Genomic DNA, 21,262 nt, shown 5'->3' on the forward strand with positions numbered 1-21,262 from the left:
CCTTTTGTCACATCCACATTTTAAGAAATGCCTTGGAACGTGATCGGAATCTTCCATATTGCCTTTTTCATTATGCAGATAAATCTTCCATATTGCTATTTTCATCATGAATATTGTTAGTTCATTGTTGTAAAGTGTTAGTGTGTTAAATTCAATACTATAAGTTCGACAAGCGAAAAACATTCCTCAATTAGCATAATATGCATTTTTCTCTCACCGTGTATTTTTCAGTCAAAGAGCACAAGTAACATATTAACATGTATTTTCCCTTCATTATTTTCATCATAGAGCCAAGAAATCTACGCCTTATCTATAAAGTAACAAAAACATTTTGAAATAAATTCAATATTTCAAGCGAGTGTCTAACCTATAAAGTAACAAAAACTTTTTGAAATAAATTTAATATTTTAAGCAATTGAATAACCTACTTTAATAATTGAAAAATTCTCAAAGATGAATTATACTCCAAAATAAGAGAGCCAACATTGGAGCCCATACTTTCACTAAAACCAAAAGAAACACAACCACTTGTTAAGAAGAAATTCAAGTAATAATAATAAAACAAAAATAATAAACATTAAAGTATAAAATGGTATTTCCAACACACAGGTATAAATATACATGCTCTACGTCCATTGTTAGATTAAATGGGTGTGGAGAAAATTAGTAGAGAACCCAAAATTGTATTTCTAATTAGGAGAGGGGTGGAGAAATGCTTTAAATGCGGGTTGTTGTCATTCTAATGAAACCCTTTGCAAAGGGGATGTTAAGATTTTGAGAAAGAAGCTAGGCTTGGTAGAGAACACCTTCCTTGTTAAACATTCCCCTACTGTAACCAAAAGGAAAGGGCAAGAGAAACAATAATTAGGTTTTTGTTCACAAGTTGTATAAAATATATAGGTGCTATTGATGTTTGAGTGAATAATGGGAGAGATTATTTATTTAATTGTGATAAGGCGCACCTAGTTTTGTCAGAAAGAGGCATATTAAGGACAAGTACATCACATTTAGGTAGCATTTCGTCAAGATTTGTCTCCAATGTTGCTCCAATTTCCTTTTCCAATTCGGGTCCAATAGAAAGACGGTCGTGGTAAAGAAGCTTACAATTGAAGCGCTGTACAAAGGAACACAATTCAATTCAACATCATGTAATGTTTATTATTATTAGATTGAAATTTTGAAGCAAACAGCATGCATGCATAAGAATTATGGAGCACTGATTTTTGAAAAGAAGTTTGCAACATCATGAAGTAGTACTAGATCCTAAGAATGAATACCTTCAAACGCTTAAGTAGTTCTTTGCCAATACGCCCTGCACCAATAGTACCAATAGTTTTCCCTTCTAGATCATATGTCTTGTAAGAAATCGCTGCCACTTTCCAGTCACCCTCAACAATTTGCTTATATCCAGGCACAAAGTTTCGCATCAATATGAGAATGCGCATTAGCTCATCTTCTGCCACAGACACCACATTACTTGTTGTAAAAATTGTTGAAGAAGGTGTCAGTTAAATTATGAAGAAACATTGCAGAAACTTGTTCATACCAAAATGTCCATAGCGTGAACAGGGCAGTGACAAGCGGTATAATTTCAGAAATAGTACCTGTAACTTCTGCGACAGTCACAGCAGCGGCTACTGCAGCATTTAGATCAATGTGATCAGAACCAATACCAGCTGTCAAAAGAAGCTTTAAGTTCTTTTCCTTCTTGATCCTCTCTGCTGTCACATAGGCCGGGTGGAAAGGCGTAGAAATTAAAACATGTGCATCAGGTATGTGCTTTTCAAGTTCTGCAAAGGAAATTAATTGTGTAAGTTTAGTCCGTAGTGGGTTACAATTCTCAAATGTAAAAGCAAGCAAGCAATACACTGATTTCGACGATCCATGGTAGCAAGAAGTAGGAAAGAGAAGGCATACTAGAAAATTAATAGATTGGATTGTGGATTAAACAACCACCCAACTTCAATTGTGAAAAACCAAAAGTCATTTATGACTTGTTCGACAAGATATATATTCTGTAAATCTCTCTTTTTGAAGCAACACATACAATACCATCTAGATTGATTATTATTCAGGATATGAGGAACAAAAGGAAGTCTAGGACATAAACTATTCATCCATATCAATAACAACAACAAATAACACGATTTTATATCCCAAGGGGTGGGTGGCCCTTCACGGGAGCAAATCTCATTAAATACCTTGGGGTTACCAGCTGGTATTTCAACGAGCAGTTGGTTACTACCCTCGTCGTCCATCCAGAAAAACTGGGATGAGGGAGGAAATCTGCAAGGGGCTAGCAAGATGCTTGGAACGCCTAAACTGTGGGACAATATTTTTCCGGACCCGAAAAAGAAAGATGACTCCAGGTGATGTGGAGTTGGAGTATGATGTTACTAGGTACCATATAATTATACCTCCCTCCCAGGTCAAAGACATATGAGTTGAGTTAGAAGGCCGTCTCAGGTTTCAAGGGAAACTGTTTGTCAAGAAGATTCTACAATACAAGAATCAGCATAGATGGTGCCCTGTCCAGTAGTCAAAGAAACTCTACCAAGCAAAACCCTGCTGATACACATTTAGCATTAGCTCTAAATCTTTTTTTGTGCTTTTGATGGCTAGTAACTACAGTTAAACAAATGAGACCTGCTAACAATTAGACCACAGTTTATTCATTTATTAAGAAGTCTGGTGTACATAGCTTGATGATGAGTGTGTCCCAGCACTCTAGTGTTAGCAGATAAAAAAACGCAATTCCAAATCAGTTATCATGATTTCAAGTTTCACGGGGCCAATTTGTCAGCACAGTACATGTAGCCTAGTAGGGCATTTAAATTCCATGTTATCACTTCACCAACACAGAGAACACATATGGCCTAGTCGTATACATGGATACAGAAATAAACAGGGCATTTGGGGGGCTTCTAACAGTTTAAAGAAAGACATGGCGTTTAGCACAGCTCCCTCCAAGCGTTACTAGATGTATAATCAAGGAAAATTCGGGGAGGCCAAGTTTTGGGCAAGGATAAGGAAAAAATTCGGGACAAAATTGGAGAGTAGAAGAAAAATATAAAGATATACACATATATATTTTGATGAAAATATATAAGAAATGGTAAGTGCGACAACATGACCTCCCTTCAGTCTGTTTCACAGAAATTAATCACTCAGTAGAGGAGCAATGAACCCAGCAGAGGTAAAAATAACCTAAATTGGGCTGGATGAGGGTTTTTATTACACAAGTTTGATTCAGTCAACTAAGTCATACTCATGCTCAGAGGTCAAACTCGTGTTGACAGTCAAACTCTGTCAACAAACAAGTTACAAGTTGGAAAATCAAACTCTCTGTCAACAACCAAGTTCGACTCAGACAAGTTGGGAAAATGGCAGGTTCAAGCCACGATCCTAGTAACACTAGTTCAAACTTCCCCTTCTATGTTCTGAACCTACAGATCCCCTGCGCAACTTCTATGCATATGATCGATGATGTTAAATTAAGAAGTTCAAAAAGACACAACTGCCTACAATTGGGGACCAAGCCAGGTCAAATTTATTATGAATGCAAATCAGAGGCTGCAGGGTATCCTAGTCATTCAATTTCCCAGTTTCCTCGAGGAACAACCGTGTCGTGTATAGGTACATATTCCTGCACAGAATATCCAAACTACAAATGTTTTTAATCCCCGTCACCAGAATATGTGAATATATAACTAAAAGATGAGCAGTCAAAAGTTCTAATCCATTAATGATAACATTTTATTTTGGATACCAATCCCTGACCATGTTCTTTACTAGACACTGCAAACATCAAGCTAGAATCACTTCTATAACATTCTCCCTACCTCCATCCTGGCTATAAGTTCTTTTCCTGTTGGAGCAGACACAACAATATGCCGTGCAGAAGGCTTTATAAATCCCTCTTCAACACCCTTATCAAATAAGGCAAGCAAGCAATTGTAATAGCCATCAACATTAAGTAAACCCACCTGCACTTTCAGTAAGTTATGACTGATCAATACTCTCAATAATTGGCAATACTCTTGAAGATCAATGGTAAGGGTACTGAATGAACTCTAAAACAATTCAACACTAAATAGTGGATATGTATCGGCTTATCATGAATGCCTAGTTGTGACCATGTGATCATCTCTAGCAGCTCTTCCATTGTTCCATAACCACCTTCAATCAGCCAAATCTTGAAGAAATCAGGGAATGGAATATCAAAGGATTTGCAAGTTTTATTATAAATTATCTGCATACTGTCTCTCACCAGGCCCTAATCAATGCATATTTACCATTAGCATAGATTCATCGTAACCTTTGATCTATTAAACATAGAGAGATATACTTAACAAACAAACAACAAGAGATTCAAATTTCTAGTTACCAGGTATGATGGATCTATATCAATTTAATTTTAAGTTTTTTTACATAATTACAAATGGCCTGAGCTCCTTTCTTAACATTGATAATTGGACCTTCACATTTTATTTTCATTTTAGTTTATTAGAATTACCTACCGTCATGGCACATTTCAGTGGCTATGGAGTGCACCTGGCTTCTCAAGGTGCAATTAAAAACTAAGCAATTAACAGCAAACCATCCTATTTATCATACCCCAAAAAGTTTCTTAAAAATGCGAAGTATCAAATCACCTGGAAGAGCAATAAAAGCATCAGCTTGACGAGCCATTTCGACCTTCCTTTCATGCATGTCAGCAACAGTCTTTACTTCACCGGCTGTATGACTAGATATCTGTGATATAATTTACCATCTCAAACAGTTTAGGTTGTAGGATCTTTACAAAACATCATTAGAAAAACTATTTCAATTACATAAAAAGCCAGAATAGTCATGGCCATATCATCAAAAGCACATCAATCAGTTGCAATATGCAAAATCCTAATCATCCAATTTCAGAGCAATCAGTCCTTGGAAAAGCTCCCGAAAGGTCTTATCTAAGCAGAGCTTTGGTCTTAGAAGGACTATACCAGGTTGGTGTTAAAGGGTCTTTCCTGAGCTTTCCAAAAATAAACTTCCCTTTGCCAAAAGAAAGGTCCTGAAAGGTCCTATGTAAGTAGAACTTCAGGTCCTGAAAGGTTTTATATAAAGTAGAGCTTCAATCATAGAAGCTCAGCGCTTAGTAGAGCTCTGGTCCTAAAAGGCCAGCCTGCTAAGTCATGTCCCAAAAAGACCTTACCATGTCTTACTTGAGCATGGCAAAGAGTTAGTCCTAAATGGTCTGAGCTGAATGTTCGATTGAGAACAAGTTGATGTATCCAACTCTGGTATAACTTGATTGACATAAAAAATGTAAGAGGGTAGTCCAGACTCCAAACTGATAATAGAACCTATGTGAATGGCTTGATGCTAGTCATGAACCAATGCCTTTGGCTACAAGTATTCTTTGATTTTATTAATTTAGACAGTGGAACTAGTCTAATAGAAAAAATGAAACCCTGACCTTAGCAATTTCATTCTAATACCAGTTGGACCCAACTCTACTCGAAGATATTTCTGGCTAAGGAACTATAACTTTTGTTGTTTATATTAACCGATACTAAGGTTCTAACATCAAATAACATCATTCTGATTATTTCATATTGGGTTCATTGATTCATCAAATACAAGCATGTTTGTGACTAATTTCATTGTTGGTTTGTACAGATGTGGGTAACACGAGCATAATATGACGAATGTGGCCCATCAATTGTTCACAGGAAATGCTTTTAGTCCATCCTGTAGTTTCCAGTGGAGAGTTCATTGTTTCCTGAATCTTGTCGAGTAGTAGTTATTTTGTGAGAAAATGGTTTGCTGGCTCCAGGTTTGTAAAAGTATGGTTGAGGATATTGATTTCGGATTAACTACATACACCTCAGAGACAACTAGATTTCTACAATATGTATGTTTTGGGTTGATTATTATGGTTTGGCAATTATGTAGGAAGGAAAATGGGTTGTCTATTTGTTATTTCTTTTGAGATGCTTGTAACTATTACTTATATTGAATGAATAATATAATGTTCTTTTTGTCTCCTAAAATGTGCTTGCCTGTATGAATTGGTCACTCCATATTAACTTACAGATTTCAATTCTCATTCTTGGTTGTTTGAATTGGTTACATGTATATTAACTTACAAAATTTCAATTTTCATGAAACAAGTTTTCTTGCCAATACAAAGGCACAATCAATGTTACTTGGGAGCGGGAGCGACATTTTCAGAAGCTCCGGTTTGGGAGCGAATCCCAGAGCAATTTTTTAAAAATATATATATTTTATATATTTTTTAATTTTTGATACATATATGTCAACAAAAACATGTAGAATGATGAATTAGATATAAAAAACATAAAAAAACATAGATTGATCATTGAACCATATCACATCAATCATCTAGAAGTTATAATCTTCATAATTAGAATTACATATCCCTAGGATGAGTGTATATCCTAGATCCAATATGGTAGCTCTAGGGTATTTATACCTTATAATGCAAGTGTCTGCGGCTGGGGTTGTCACCAAGGTATTGGGGCTTTTGTATCCTGTATACAGTATTGAGAATAACGGCTCCATGATATCCATAAGGCTGCATCGAGCTCCAATCTCCACCATAGTGCAACGAAACTCAAGCCCTCCTTCTTAATTTCTTAATGTAATGAAATGAAATTAATTATTCACATAGGTAACAACAAAATCATTATATTTAAATTCAATTTCTTATGTAAATATACAATTAATATGTGTGTATATATATTAAGCATAGTCTAATGTATAGAAGAAATAACATTTCCATCTCAAACGCAGATGGCATATGGATGCCTAGTCTTGACTCGACCATTGGGGGATAAAGGAGGAGGTCATCCTGAGGAATAAGGATAATATTAAAAGTACTATTAGCTCCAAATTTAAGGATAAATTGTTGGATGATAAGTAGATAGAGGAGAAAAGGAAGCTAACGCATTACAAGAATGAGATCAACCCCACCCTTTCTAACACGAATTATCTCTCTATCTTGACCAGTATGCAGAATATAATAAACATTGCAAATATGAGAACTGATTCTCATGAGCTTCATAGTGAAACTGGGCATTGGACTATCGACCAAATACCTTGAGACTAAAGAACCTATCACTTAGTCACATTTGCAAGCTTTGTAGTGAAACTGGGCATCTAAAGGACCTATCACTTAGTCACATTTGCAAGCTTTGTAGTGAAACTGGGCATTGGACTATCCACCAAATATCCTCACACTAAAGAACCCATCACCTTTGCAATACTAAGAGGATTGAAGACGAAAAACACATCCTCTTAGATTGGTCAGGTCTTACCCACATTCGTTCTCATTACCAAAAAAAGATGCCACACATCCAACCTTCGTAACTTGTTAAGTCAACATAACTATAGTGATCTTGTAACATTTCTTTTCCTTGTTTTTTATCATAGAATAAAATATTAAAGAGTGACAATTAATCCCTTATTAACATATTGATTAGAACAATCTTATATAATATTTAAAATTTTAATTTATTAAATTCAATATATGTAATAAAAAAAAATAATAATTCAAAATCAATGTCATCATTTAAACATACCTAATACTTTCTATCTAAATACAAAAAAAAATTGTTGTTCATATATTTATATATATATAATTATTGTTTAAAGTCAATGTCGTATGCCATTTACAATATTATGTGTTAACATGAATACTACATATCTACATAAATGACTGCATATTAACCAAAAACATAAAATATATATTTTTGATTAAACTTGTTTTATATAACATTTAAAATCTTAATGTATTATTTTTTATTAAATTAATTATATGCATAAGTAACAACAAAATTACTCATTAAGGGTGATTTCTATCATGAGGGCGACATTATGATCATGGGAAACTAGACAATGGATGTGGGAACTATTTTTCTAATGGAAGTTAGCCTATTGGTCGAGGGTTCTTCAAGAGATTACTGTATAAATTCCTGAGCTCCCCTTCCAGGTCCTTGCGTATGTGAGTTTTTTTCTAGAGTTTTCTAGAAGGGAAAATATTTGGTTATGGTGGTGATGCTAGAGTATAAATATGTGGAAGAATCTAGTAATTTTCTCTTCCTCATTTAACAAATTGATTTATGATTTATGTTTCTAGAGTTGTTCTTCATGTTTCCTTCTTTCTTATTATCGCACCAAGATAGATCCTTTCTGTTGAGCTAAGGCTTCAGATCGACACTCTAGGATAATTTGTTACTGTATATATCCCATTTGGACTTTTAATTAGTTTTTTTCTTGGAGAATATTCGTAGACTCTTCCTCGGAGCCATCTTTTGATTTGAGCCTTGAGGCCTTTTAGTGTTTTCTAGAATATGGGCATTGGGGAATGGATTCGGAGTTCCATTTCCTTCCACCATTCCTTGGATTTATCCACGGAGGAAGGATCCTACAGCCATAAGCCTTCAAATCTAAATGGCCTGTTATTGGGGACTATTTGATGTCAAGCTCAAGGAAAATGGGTCATTAAATTGACCCCATGCTCGGTAAAATAGAAGCTCCCAAGAAAATATCTTTAGCAAGAAAAGATTTAGAGATTAAAAAGAGATTACACAAACAAGAAATTTGATGTTTACCTCCTTTGTTGTTGTTCCAGTTGTGGATTCAATTGCGGATAGGGATTTCCACCATTTTCATCGAGTTAATAATGTTGTGGAAAAGGTGTGAGTTAGTGTCAAGATGGAAAATGCCACCCTTCTTTTCCTCAAGTGATTTTATCAGATCGAAATCACCTCTCACCAGGAAAATATCATTATGGAAGAGTTTACTTAGATGCAGAAAATAAAATAATCTACATGTATTCGACATTTCAAGAGAAAAATATGAAACTCTTCTGTGTGTAAAATGAGAAAAATAAACATCTCAAACTCCCAAAGAATGCTTCTCCAATTCCCCAGGAGTGCCTCGCCAACACTACAGATGTCATATCCATAGGGAACACTCAGAAACTCATCTGCGAATGTGTGTTTTCAGCTCCAAAGAAATGCCCAATCGCAAAGGAATGTCCAACGCCAGCGAATGCCAAAAAATGGATAGCAAATGAATGAATAGGAAATGGTGTAAGTCATCTGACTTGGGATTTGAATAGATTTTAATACAAGGAAGTAGGTCGATGAATCAATTAGAAAAGGACAGGACAGATTAAAGTTTTCTTCGTTTATTTTCTTTTATTGGAATGGGGTGCACCGCATGCAGGTGTCCATGACATGGCGAATAGAGAAGGGGGATATACCCGCACATACCCTCCCAAACTGGATACAACCCAGCCACACCCAGGATGTACCCAACATCCCCATCCAGGATTTGTTTCAGGTGTCCATGACATTGCAAATAGGGAAGGGGGATATACCCCCACATACCCTCCCAAACTGGATACAACCCAGCCACACCCAGGATGTACCCAACATCCCCATCCAGGATCTGTACCTGAGATACAAGTCTGCATACCCATGACACATAATTACTTCGAATCACTATTTTACATCTTTTGTAAATTTTCAATTTAAAGATAGGAACACGAAAATGCATTTGATCAACCAACTGATTTAATAACAGAACAATTTTATAGTCCTGAGAGCTAACCGAAATGGTAAGGATTTCAAGAATAAAGATAGCATAATAATGATACTCAAATGTTATTTCATTCAATAAAATAATAGATAAACATAGAAAATCCGGCCAATAGCATTGCCACTATTACAAAACACAAGTTACTTCCCATTTTGATCCAGCAATGAGAATATTTAAGTAAAGAGAAATATAAAAATGCACAATGCAAACGGAGTCCTCTGGAAAAAAACCCCAGTCTCCAGGAATCCGGAATGTGCAATTTGTGATTTTCCAATGTCCTTGCAGACCAACCTGTCCCTCTTTCCCCTTCATCATCTTTTAAGATTGGTACGAAAACGAGAAGGGATAAGTAGTTTGGTATCCTTTTTTTAGCCAACTGCTCCGTTATAAAATAAAACATTAGAGCAATAATTCAATATCTTCACATGCAACTCCCAACTCCATTTTAACATTAATAGTGTTAATTAATGATGCATTTAATTGCAACTTGACAGGAATATGTTGAATTTAAGGAAGTCTATATATAACTGCAATGGAGAACAACTCATTTCCAGCATCATGTCTATGGAGTGAAATTCTTCATCACACAGGACATTTACCCGCTAAAAGTCTCGGATGAAACAATCAAACGTCTTACCCTTGCTTCTATTGCATCAGTAGATGTTGCAGCAACCTTCTCATATCCACTATTTGTAAAGTCTTCATGAAATGTTATTCCACGACTATTTCTGGATGGAACAGTATGTATGGGATCATTGTACCTTCAACAGTTTCTCTGGACGTGAGTCAACCTCTTCTTCCCATTGAGGGATCTGTTCCAGGTAGCATGAATTCATTGCACCTACACAGGAATGAGGCTAACAACATCAGAGATGCAAGCGCCAAACTTAAACCTTCAGCATCAATCAAACCAGTAGTACACATGCATATATATACACTGACAAGAAGTAACATGCTGCTTCCGAGTATATGTTTCGTATTTTCCATGATCATCATAGCTGATAAAACCATGCATTTTGGCTGCATTGTCAAGAGCAGCTCGATCTAACCACCCAGTTTTTCTCTTGTCAAGAGCAGCTCAATCTAACAACCTGGCTTTTCCATTGAAACTATACCTGTGCACAATTTGCACAGCTTCATTGTCAGACAAATGCTCCCCGAGGCCATCCCACAAAAATATCATGAATTTATACTCTGCTTTGATATCACATTCATGAACATAGGCCTCTCCCAACAAAAATGTTATCTTTACACTGTTCATATATCAAATTCCAGTATCTATTAAAACATGATTTACTCAAGTATAAAATCTGAATTATGCCTTTAATCAGCCAAGAGTTGTCCTTGGAAACCACTATATTTTGACCATATGGATGGAGTGCTTGAAGCTCTTTGCAAATCTCCTCCATGGCTGCACTGTGATCTCTAACCAATCATTCTGCCCTTATTGATTTGTTTCCAGAAATCCCTAAAACCAGCCCAGATTTTGCCAATGTTTGCCATTAAATACAATTTTGCTATTTATGTAACTGACCACACAGAAACATGAATGATTGATTCTGCTGAAGAAATGGCACTGATCACACTCCTTGCTTCATAACGTGCACTGTTTGTATTTTGCACATTTTCTTTTAACCATCCAAGAGTTGTCCTTGGAAACCACTATATTTTGATCAACTGGATGGAGGGTTTGAAGCTCTTATGAATCTCATCCATGGCTGCACTGTGATCTTTAGTCAATCATTCTGCCTTGATTGATTTGTTTCCAGAAATCCCTAAAACAGCCCTGCAGTTGCCAATGTTTTCCATAAAATACAATTTTGCTAGTTATGTAACTGACCATACAGCAACATGAATAATTGATTCTGCTGAAGAAATGGCATTGATCACACTCCTCGCTTCATAACACCCACTGTTTGTATTTTGCACATTTTGTTTGCAATCCAATCTTATGCCATACCTCAAGTCTTCTGTAGCTAAAATATTACATGAATGGTTTGTATTTTGCACATTTTGTTTGCAATACAATGTTATGCCATACCTCGAGTCTTCTGTAGCTAATGCATTACATGAATGATTGATTCTGCTGAGCATACAACAGTGGTCACACTCCTCTCTTCATATGGTGCACACTATTTTTTGTTTATTTTGCTTGCAATCCAAACTTATGCCATACCTCCAGTCTCTGAAAGTGGATCAGCATGAGGGCTGTTATAATCCACTTGTGTTTCCGAGCTGGGAGAATCAAATGGTGGAGCAATCAAATCTGTAAGCCCTACTGTACCAGCATGAATACATGCCTCTCCAAAAAAGTTGCATTTTCCTTCATTAGCCTTATGTTTTTCATGGCTTGCCATTGTGCAGTAGGTTCTGACCAAATTCTCAAATGGGACATTACTTTCACTCTGAACCGAGACATGTTGCTTAATAAAATCAGATCCTGTCCCAATGAAAAACAATGCCATTGAACTGACTGTACTAAAAGATTGGCCCTCCCACTCAATAACTTGAGATACTCTAAGAGTGCTTGATGAATCTGATTTTATACCACACTCTTCAAAACAGACAGTATGTGGAAGCAGAATGATAAGTCAAGCAAATTGATAAAATGTGTGTATTGAACCTTATAGCTATCCCCTTTCTCCAAGACCTTCACATAACAAATTTGCAATTTTCTTGTTTCAGACATAATCAGCCTTTGAATGCCTAATGATTCCTGCTGTGTTGGCAATGCTTCCAAATCAGAATCAAATACTTGCAGACAGAACTTTTGGCTTGAGTCGCATGATGATGATAGTGCTTTCAACCTGCCTTGAAGAGTCTCATACTTTGTGGAAGGTTCTCCCATTCCAGCACAGTTCTGACGTCTAATCCTTTTATCAGTAGCCATCATGGCAGACAAAGATCTCAAATCTAGCCTACTTGTGCTCCATCCTGATCATAAGGACACCAAGAGAAGACAACATGTTAATTACAAGTCAACGAGTCATAAGAAGTGCTTTCAAAAACAATCTAACACATTTTTATTGATTTTGACAATCAAGTATATTACACAGACCATAACATAAAACATTTAATTCTTCATCTCAAAACAGTCATAATAACATGAAACAAAATCCTTGACAACAGATATGACACTACTTTGTTTTTTTAAGTAAGATTGCATCTAAGAAAACATGTTTTTTTGAAAGATTGCAACTAAGAAAATATGGCAAATACAACAATTACAAGGGAAACCACAAAGCACACAAACACTTCTAAGTGATTTTAGTACCGGAGAAAGGGAAAAACCATTGTTTTTCATCCACTGAGCGAGGATTTTGAATTCTTCACTTCCACTCAATAGGATATTTGGAAATATTTGTTATCTCAAAATATATAACCAAGACCTATTTCCCCGTTTCCAACTAAGGTGATCAATAATAAGAGGGGTTGCTTCCTTTCACAGCTTTCAAATAGTAAAACCTAGACCTGCCCAATAAGTTGATTCTACCCTGAGAAGAGAATTCTTGTTGAATATTCCGGCAGAAAGCCAAATTTCCACCACACACTGAAATCTGAAATAAGTACCCAAACGATTGTAGCTCTAGGAGCAATATTCATAAATAGAGGGTCTTAGACTGCCAATCCCCCATTAACCATTGGGAGACAAATTACATTCCAGTTTACTAAATGGAATTTTCTTTCATTATTCCTCCCTCCCTGCCATAGAAACTTGTGAATTAACAAGCTCATCTAATTGAGCACAACTTTTGGGTCTAGAAGGTCAGAGTATAGGTAGACAGGAAGCGACGATAGAACATATTTGACTATCACAACACATCCTAATGAAGAGAGCCATTGAGCACCCCAGGCTTGAAATTTCTTCGAAAATTTATTTAAGGTATTGATTCAACTCTCCATATTAGAGGCACCGATCAAAATGGGGATTCCTAGATATTTAAATAATTTCCATTCCATTCTAAAGGGAATCCCAGAACCGTCACAATTTCATTAATATTTTGAAGTGGACAGTTCCATCCTATGATTAGGCTCTTTGTTTTATCAATGAAGCCCCCCAACAGGTCTAGATATTGACCAAACACTGGTTTGAATCGCCGAGCAATAATTTTGGAGGCTCCCCCTAACAACCATGTATCGTAATTGTCATATTTTCTTGACATTTCGTGTTAGGACATATTAAGAGTTTACAGGTTCAGTCTGATGCTAAGAGCAATGGTACATCACACAGGCAATACCTAACTTCACAAATAGTGTGATTTTATTCCTTCCTGTCGAAGGTTATTACCCAAATTCTTTTGTCTGCAATAGTAAATGAAAGTTGTGTATGGGCCTTACCCGCATGGGTCAGACAATATCCAAACACAAAGGGAAACTTTGAATCAGCCAAAATGGCTAAGCCTGCAAATTCCTACGGACAAGATAGAATTGAAGGTTTAATAATCCAAATAAGCAACCTAATAAAGAGCAGAATGTGAGCAAGCACCTGAAATGGTGAAAGACATAAAAGACCAGATTCCCAAGTTATTCCTGAGGCAACCCCGTTCTTGTGGCTAAAATTAGCCTTCGCGGTAGAGGGCCTGACACCTTGCAAATCAACCAAGAGCAGAAATAACACCTTGCAGAGCAACCAAGAGCAGAAATAAGGAAACTATTGTAAAACCCTAACCGGAGAACAAATCGAATTCTTCCAATTGTCAGTGGTCACTTACCAGGGTTTACGCATTCTTGCAATTGTCAGTCGTCACTTACCAGGGTTTACGCTCCACATTAGAACAGAAATTTTCCTGTGGGGTCTTCGGATTTAGCAGGGAAGTCCATGTATCGTAATTGTCATATTTTCTTGATATTTCGTGTTAGGACATATTAAGAGTTTACAGGTTCAGTCTGATGCTAAGAGTAATGGTACATCACACAGGAAATACCTAACTTCACAAATAGTGTGATTTTATTCCTTCCTGTCGAAGGTTATTACCCAAATTCTTTTGTCTGCAATAGTAAATGAAAGTTGTGTATGGGCCTTACCCACATGGGTCAGACAATATCCAAACACAAAGGGAAACTTTGAATCAGCCAAAATGGATAAGCCTGCAAATTCCTACGGACAAGATAGAATTGAAGGTTTAATAATCCAAATAAGCAACCTAATAAAGAGCAGAATGTGAGCAAGCACCTGAAATGGTGAAGGACATAAAAGACCAGATTCCCAAGTTATTCCTGAGGCAACCCCGTTCTTGTGGCTAAAATTAACCTTCGCGGTAGAGGGCCTGACACCCTGCAGATCAACCAAGAGTAGAAATAACACCTTGCAGAGCAACCAAGAGCAGAAATAAGGAAACTATTGTAAAACCCTAACTGGAGAACAGATCGAATTCTTCCAATTGTCAGTGGTCACTTACCAGGGTTTACGCATTCTTGCAATTGTCAGTCGTCACTTACCAGGGTTTACGCTCCACATTAGAACAGAAATTTTCGTGTGGGGTCTTCGGATTTAGCAGGGAAGTCGTTTGCGTGATGGATTCGGGCAACCTAGGAGGAACCCTACACATCACAGTAAATTTAACTTAGATTAGACATGGGAAATTGAGCTAAAATCTAAATTAAACACCTCAGGGCACGATAAAGGCTACATCTGTAGGGCAACTGTGTGAATCAGGAAATCGAAACTCCAGCGAAGCCATCACTACTGTGTGCGTGTGCGAAGGGTTTCGAGTTGGTAATCTCTCCAGCATGAGATAAACAGGGAGTTCAACTAGCACATGCAATTTTAACTGATTAAAATTCCAATTATAATGATCTGATCCAACGGCACACTCTCTTTTAATCGTCTAACACATCAGATCAATAGTCAAAAATAGGACACAGTGACATATAACAGAGTTCTTCCCAGAAGAAAACGCCTTACGGTGTAAAAACGCCTTACGGCGTAATAAAATTCCAATTACGGAAACTCTCTCAACGCCGCTCCTTCTCTTGAAGTGTATTACAGCTACTTCCGCCTTAATCACCGCCCCTTCCCTTGAAGTGTATTACAGCTCTATTGTCCTTTCGCCTTAATCGCGGAACTCGAGGCATAAGAATATGCACTGTCTTCACCTGGAGAGATTACGTGGAGAGATTGAGGCTGTTCTAGTTTTCACTTTATAATTTAATTAAACGCACTCCCTGGAGGCGCTGCACAAATCAGAATTATAAATTTTTTTAAATTAACGTATTTTATTTTCTTGGTTTACAAAAGAATTAATTTAATTTTTATTTAAAAAAATATTTTATTTTCTTAGTTTATAAAATATTTTATATACATATAATTTATTTTTTATTTTAAATTGATTAATAATAATATTAAAAAATTTATTATTAATAATTTTTTATAAATATATATAAAATATTATTAAATTATTTATAAATATTTAAATATAATTTAACGTAAAAAAAAATATATTTAACCACTTTTATTTGATTTGTTATTATTTTAAGTTTTTTGGTTTTTGTTTTCATATTATGAGTGAATTTCTAAATTTTTTTATGTGGGGACATTATTTAGAACTAAATTTTATAAAGGGGATATTTCTACGTTTATTTCTTTACAAATGTGTCTATTGTATATGTCATGTTACCATTATTTCTTTATTGTTTTTCTCAATTTTAAAAGGGAAAATCCAACATTTTCTTTTTCAACATTCCAAAAATAAAAATCTTATAGTTATCAATTTTTGTTTAAAAGACTATTCATTTTCTTTTTCTCTGGAATATTTATAACATTAAGATATATTTCTTATAAGCGCTGACCTATTCAATGATAATGATTGTGTTAATTATTAAAAATAGTTTTTCATGATCCAAGTATTAAATTTATTTAAAATTTCCATGTTTCAACTTCATTTAGTTTGGAAGACATTTACAAAAGTAAATATTGATACAATTGTTTGCATACATGAACAATTTATAATGAATCATTTACATCATACTTTAAAAAGTTTGCCAAAGTGTTTCTAAAGTCATTAAACATTGAGGGAATCAAAAGAAAGAGTTGTATTAGAGATCTTGAATCAAAATACCATTTTGGATAGAATCCTCAAATATTTTATTGTAATCATTGTGAATAAAAAATTATACAAGAATAAATAATTTATAGCACAAAGGATCTCTATTTTTAAATGAAAAAAAAAAAGAACTTCCATTCGATAAAGAGAAAGTTTTACATATTCACAATTCTTTACAAGATAGATTGCAGACAAGAGTAAGTATGTTCCACCAACATCTATCTCATGACATAATCTATTGTAGTGTCAAATCATCAATCCAAAGAGAGCATAGATGCATCATTGACAACAACAAAAAAGGAAATCATAAACAGGGGAAACCAACAAAAATCCATTCAGTTCAATGCAAAAATGGAAACAAAAAAACCAAAGATAGGGGAGGGAACTAAATCTAAAAAAACCATGTCATTGCTCCGACCACCAGAAAAGAGTTCAAAGAACATGAACCCAGGGCAGAGGGAGAGGCCGAGAGTGGAAAGAGAATCTGCCTCCAAATTTTGTTCCAGGTAGACATGCCTGAAGTAGATTTTCGGGATGAGATGCAGGAAATTCCTAATCTGTAGCAACCAGTTGGAGAGACCAAGGACATCAAGAGACGAGATTCCTTTCACCCAGTTAATCGTAGATAAGGAGTTTCCAATGATTAATATTTTTTCAATGCCAAACCAGGAAGCACATTGCAGGGCGCCCCAAAGAGCTAATAGCTCAACCCTACAGTTGTGTCCTCTACCACCATACCAGGAGAAATGGAAGTGAACATCTGGGTCGAAATGAAGAACAACCCCACATCCATAGTCATTGTCAGAGGAAGCCCCATCAAAGAAACATATTGGATAAATTCCCTCCACATCAGAATAAGAGATAGGTCGATGAGGGATTTTTAGTTGCCAAGTGACAATATCTTGGAAGAATGACACTATACCTATAGTACCTCGTTTAATTTCCAGAGCTTTGCCTTCAAAAATAAGGGCATTACAAGCCCTCCAAATGCCCCATATAATATAGAGAGGGACATTATTGTAGGCCTTCATTATGTAGTTCCAAAGGAGTATGCAATCATGGATGAAGGGTACATTACTAATAGCAAGGATTCCAAAAAGAATTGATACCTTCGCCCACATTTTAGAGGAAAAATGATAGCCCAGGAATAGGTGGGGGTCATTCTCTGAATCCAACCTACAAAGCGGGCACCATTGAAGGTCATAAAAGACTCTCTTCAAAAGATTATCCTAGGTCAGGACTCTATTATGGATGGTGAGCCAAGAGAAGAATTTTGGCTTCAAGGGAGCATCCCATTTCCAAATGAGCAAGGTGAGTTATGTGAATAGTAGGGGAAGAGAGGTCAAAGTGATGTGGCCATAGGCCTCCTTCACAGGTATTTTTTCATTGACCATTTTCCTCCCCCACATTAGCTTATCCAGACATGGTGATAAGTGGATACCGACCATGCCTAGACTACAGCGATAGTCTTCCCAATCAGTTGTCATGTCCTCCTATAAACCAATCTTCCATGCATTTGGTCAATCCTGATCAACACAAACAAGTCTATATCTCTCCCATAGGCCAGCAAGGGTGTTCATCGCCATATACAAGAGAAAGTTGATTATTTGTATTGGAAGAGAGTGGCATCCACTGAAACCCTTGATGGCATCCAAACCAATGTGGATCCTTTGTCCATTTCCAACCACCCATCGAAGGTCATTTCTTAGCCACGGAAGGACAACTCTAATACTGCCCCAAATCTTGGAATGTTAGGGTGATGTCAGCCAGCTGAAGGTGCCCCCTCAACAATCCATTCCTCTAGTATGCATGGAAGATAGTATTTGTCTTTCATTATGCTCTATCAAAGCCCTTGCTCACAAAATAACCTCCACAAATTTGCTACAAAAAGGGCTAGTGTTAGGCCCCTATACTACTAGTGTAACTCCTTATTTTTATTAGTAAAACCCACTTATTATATTGATGTACCCATGTAGTGCCCATATTGTTACTAATGTACCCCATAGAAGCCCACTATTGTTATTATTGTGCCCTTACATTATTATTGTTATGTCGGCTCTGATTATGTTATGACCCCTTAGACTCCTATATATAGAAAGGAGGTCTTTTCATTTGTATCATCCAAGAATTGTTCATTTATGTAATGTAAAGGAGGTTTCCCCCTCAAAGAGGCTGAATTCTAAGGCATTGATCTTTCTTTTCTATCTTCTCTTGAGCTGGTTTCATAACATTTGGTATCAGAGCTTTGGATTCTAGGTTTTCGCTGCTCCAAACAGGTCATCGTGGCATTTTCGCTATAACTTTTTTCTGTGACGTTTCAGAAGTCGCAAAAAAAAACCCATTTGAGAAGAAATTGCGTTGAACCTTGGGTCCGAATTTCAGAGCTTTTTGCGCGATATTTGCGGAGATATGATCTGAGGAAGTTGGTCTTTTTGCAGACTCCTGAACTACATTCAAAACAGGTGACCTGGGGAAAATTGTCATAACTTTCTCTCTGAGCATCGGATTGAAATTTTGTAAGAAGTTACAGAAAGAGGACGGATTGTAGTTTCTTGTATATTTTTTTCAGAGCCAAAGGTGGAAAATTTGACACGTGGCACTTCATACAATTTCGCTCTTCTGGAAAGGTCTATAATCAGGTCATCTTGGGAGATTGTGCATAACTCTTTCTTGGAGAATCCAATTTGGATCAGACTAGTGGCATTGGAAAGAGGACACAAAGGGCTACTACAGGTAGTAATTTTAGAACTTAAATATCTGAAAGTATAGAGTTACAGTCGTTTCAAGTTTGAGGTCCTAAAATCAAGAAAAAACAAGATGAGGAAGTTTGATGGCAAAGATCCGGTAAATTGGATACTTCAGATGGAGCAATATTTTGATCTACATGGTGTACCACTGTTACAAAAGGTATGTATTGCATCTTCATATTTAGAACCAGATCAATTTTTATGGTATAAAGGGCTTTTTTCTCGTAAAAAACTTGTTACGTGGTCAATTCTCACGGAGGAAATGATATCACATTATGAGGATACAAAGAGCAACACCTTCTTTAGAGCAACACCACAAAAATTGGAAAGAGTAAAAGGGCTTTGTGACATAGTGGAAAGAAAAATTATGGAAACCAAGAAGTGTACCCCTCACAACTATAAACATGGAAGTGTTGTTTCTCCTAGCCTTCCACAACCTACAAGGGTTACACCACAACAATTGGAAGAAAAAAGAGAAAAAGGACTTTGTTACAATTGTGATAGCAAATGCACTAAAGGCCATAAGTGTGCTGAGAATAAATTATTTTACATAGAATATGAAGAGGAGGAAGAAAAGGATCAAGAAACAACAAAAGAAGAAGATATACGCCAGGACCCCACCCCAGAGAAAGAAGAAATGAATCAAACCATATCTTGTAAAACATTGGCAAGAATTACCACTCCTCAAACTCTCAAGATAGAAGGACATATCAAGAAGAAAAAGGTGCAAGAAGTGAAAGATCACATCGAGAAAGAAGAAATGAATCCAATCATATCTTGTAATTCATTGTTCGAAATTACCACTCCTCAAACTATCAAGATACAAGGACATATAAAGAAGAAAAATGTTCAAGAAGTGAAAGATCACATCGAGCATCAAGAAATAAATCCAACCATATCTTGTAAAGGATTGGAAGAAATTACCACTCCTCAAACTCCAGAGATAGAAGGACATATCAAGAAGAAAAAGGTTCAAGCAGTGAAAGATCACATCGAGCATCAACAACAAGTTCTCCAACTTTTAAAGGATAACGCCACTTCAGTGCAAAATCAAACGAAACAACGGGCACTTAAAAAATGGCGACCTTACCGAATGGGAAGACTCTTCAAGGATGAGGATGTGGAAGCATTGTTTTGTGCTATTTCTATTATCCAACCAGATTGGATAAACGAAGCAAGGGATCAATGGAAGAAGGACAAAGAAGTATGGCCACTTATTCAAAAGTTGCAAAAAATCCCAATTCAAACAATATTTCCAGATATTGAAAAGGAAGGAAAAATCATATTGGAACCTGGAGCAGTCACAGAAACAAGAACCCGACAGCTACAAAATCGATCAATTTCAGAGTATCTCATCAAGTGGAAGAACTTACCCGCTGAAGATTCCACATGGGAGGATAAGAATTTTATACAGAAGCATCAAGAACTACTCAAGCGTTGAGGACAACGCTTGTTGAAGGAGAGGGGCATGTTAGGCCCCTATACTACTAGTGTAACTCCTTATTGTTATTAGTAAAACCCACTTATTATATTGATGTACCCATGTAGTGCCCATATTGTTACTAATGTACCCCATAGAAGCCCACTATTGTTATTATTGTGCCCTTACATTATTATTGTTATGTCGGCTCTGATTATGTTATGACCCCTTAGACTCCTATATATAGAAAGGAGGTCTTTTCATTTGTATCATCCAAGAATTGTTCATTTATGTAATGTAAAGGAGGTTGCCCCCTCGAAGAGGCTGAATTCTAAGGCGTTGATCTTTCTTTTCTATCTTCTCTTGAGCTGGTTTCATAACAGCTAGGTTAAAGGATCGTGTGTCAATAATGTCCCAACCTCCACATACAATCG

At 36.3% G+C, this 21,262-nt stretch overlaps 1 protein-coding gene and 1 long non-coding RNA gene across 3 annotated transcripts; both read right to left on the minus strand.

The window, feature by feature from the left end:
* Window positions 1-786: 786 nt before the first annotated feature.
* Window positions 787-2,258, minus strand: LOC149191863 (formate dehydrogenase, chloroplastic/mitochondrial-like). The gene is made up of 5 exons (XM_089406757.1): window positions 2,213-2,258; window positions 1,604-1,790; window positions 1,278-1,479; window positions 963-1,114; window positions 787-826 (listed from the first exon to the last, which is right to left on the minus strand). Exons 1-5 carry the CDS (start codon window positions 2,256-2,258, stop codon window positions 787-789), a joined length of 627 nt encoding a protein of 208 aa, XP_089262883.1.
* A 1,880-nt stretch (window positions 2,259-4,138) lies between these two features.
* On the minus strand, window positions 4,139-15,517 carry LOC149191864 (uncharacterized). 2 transcript variants are annotated; one of them, XR_016254302.1, is made up of 2 exons: window positions 14,105-15,517; window positions 4,139-4,755 (listed from the first exon to the last, which is right to left on the minus strand). It is a non-coding gene; the product is annotated as an uncharacterized LOC149191864 (long non-coding RNA). The 2 variants fall into 2 exon arrangements; XR_016254301.1 differs by lacking the exon at window positions 4,139-4,755 and adding an exon at window positions 10,163-12,552.
* Window positions 15,518-21,262: the final 5,745 nt, after the last annotated feature.

This window comes from Pinus tabuliformis, chromosome 2_2, assembly GCF_031772625.1.
Source record: "Pinus tabuliformis cultivar Carrire ecotype Pingquan chromosome 2_2, CPIR1, whole genome shotgun sequence".
Taxonomy (NCBI): Eukaryota; Viridiplantae; Streptophyta; class Pinopsida; order Pinales; family Pinaceae; genus Pinus; species Pinus tabuliformis.